The sequence below is a fragment of the Chaetomium globosum genome, genomic scaffold (assembly GCF_000143365.1).
Source record: "Chaetomium globosum CBS 148.51 scaffold_2 genomic scaffold, whole genome shotgun sequence".
In the NCBI taxonomy this organism is placed as follows: Eukaryota; Fungi; Ascomycota; class Sordariomycetes; order Sordariales; family Chaetomiaceae; genus Chaetomium; species Chaetomium globosum.
This window is the reverse complement of record NT_165977.1, coordinates 2,036,101-2,037,265: the sequence shown is the minus strand read 5'-3', so window position 1 is coordinate 2,037,265 and position 1,165 is coordinate 2,036,101. Positions and strand designations below refer to the sequence as shown.

The following is a 1,165-nucleotide window of genomic DNA, read 5'->3' as shown; positions in this document are numbered from 1 at the left end:
GCGTCGGCGACGCTCGACAAGGTTATGAGACTCTCGGCGGCGCTTCCGCCTGGCTTCGTGGGTCGAGGCGGCAGCTGACGCGCACCGAGTTTTGCGGGCATTGAAACACCCCCATTAAGGATGAGGTCGTTTATCTGGTTGCCGGGGATCCCGTGCTGAAGTGGCGAGGAAAAACCGGAGCCCGGGAAGGAGGACATACTGTTTGGCGTCTGGATCCACTGGCCCGAATGCGATTTTTCGTGATGCGAGCCCGTTGTTCTGATCGGTTGTGCCCCGAATGGGGTCTCAGTGTTGGCTGGCATGCCAGCCATAGCCGCCGACTTGGGTGTTAGGGAACCTCTAGCGTTGGTCGAAGGCTTGCGTTGCATGGCTCCTGCTAGGCGGCTGCGAGCCTGTGCCTGTGCTTGTGCCTGGGCCTGGGCACTGAGAAAGTTCTGGCCGTTGTTCTCGTTGACGTCTGGGTTCGCAAGAGGAGACCCTGCATACGATAGCGGGGATTTCAGCGCACCAAAGGACTGAGCGTGCCCCATTTGTCGGTAGCCAAAGTTGTGGGCAAAAGGGCTCTGGATGGGATCGCCATCTGGTGTGCTCGAGTAGCCATTCATCGACTGCTGGTTGATTGGCAATCCGTGGTGGGAGCCGTAAACTCCATGGGAGAAACTAACGCCCATATCATTGATCCCACCATATTCCTGAACGCCTGCCTGGGCGTCTGTTGGGCTGTTTAGTCCCTCCAAGAGTTCATCGTCTCTAAAGATCGCTGAATTTGTTGAGTAATTGTCTGATGAACCATGATTGAAGTGGTGTTGTTGAAACGAGGCAGAGTAATTCCCGGGCATGGCTAGTTCGTTCGGGTCAATCCCGCCATGCCCGTTTATCGGGAAGCCGTGTTGTGCCATGGTCATGTGGAATCAATCCAGCAATGTAACGAAGGTTCTGCAGTGAAGGCCTGCTCGGGGTGTCAATCCTTAGTGTGCAAAGATGACGTGTTGTGTTTGTTGCAAGGCGAGAGCCTGGGGAGACACATGTTAACTTGATGTTACAAAACGCAGAGGGCACACGCCACCGAAGCAAGCTGAGATTGTGCGCCCGAAGCCTTATCGGCGAAGAAATAAAATGACATAAAGTTGCGGAACGCACCTAAAGATAATATATTTGGTTTTGG

General features: G+C 54.4%; 1 protein-coding gene across 1 annotated transcript; it reads right to left on the bottom strand.

Moving 5' to 3' along the window:
* Window positions 1-130: 130 nt before the first annotated feature.
* Window positions 131-905, bottom strand: CHGG_02771 (uncharacterized protein; the record flags this gene model as incomplete). Its single annotated transcript, XM_001229286.1, has 2 exons — window positions 131-198; window positions 338-905. The coding sequence occupies 2 exons, from the start codon at window positions 903-905 to the stop codon at window positions 131-133; spliced, it is 636 nt and encodes a 211-aa protein (XP_001229287.1).
* Between the last annotated feature and the right edge of the window lie 260 nt (window positions 906-1,165).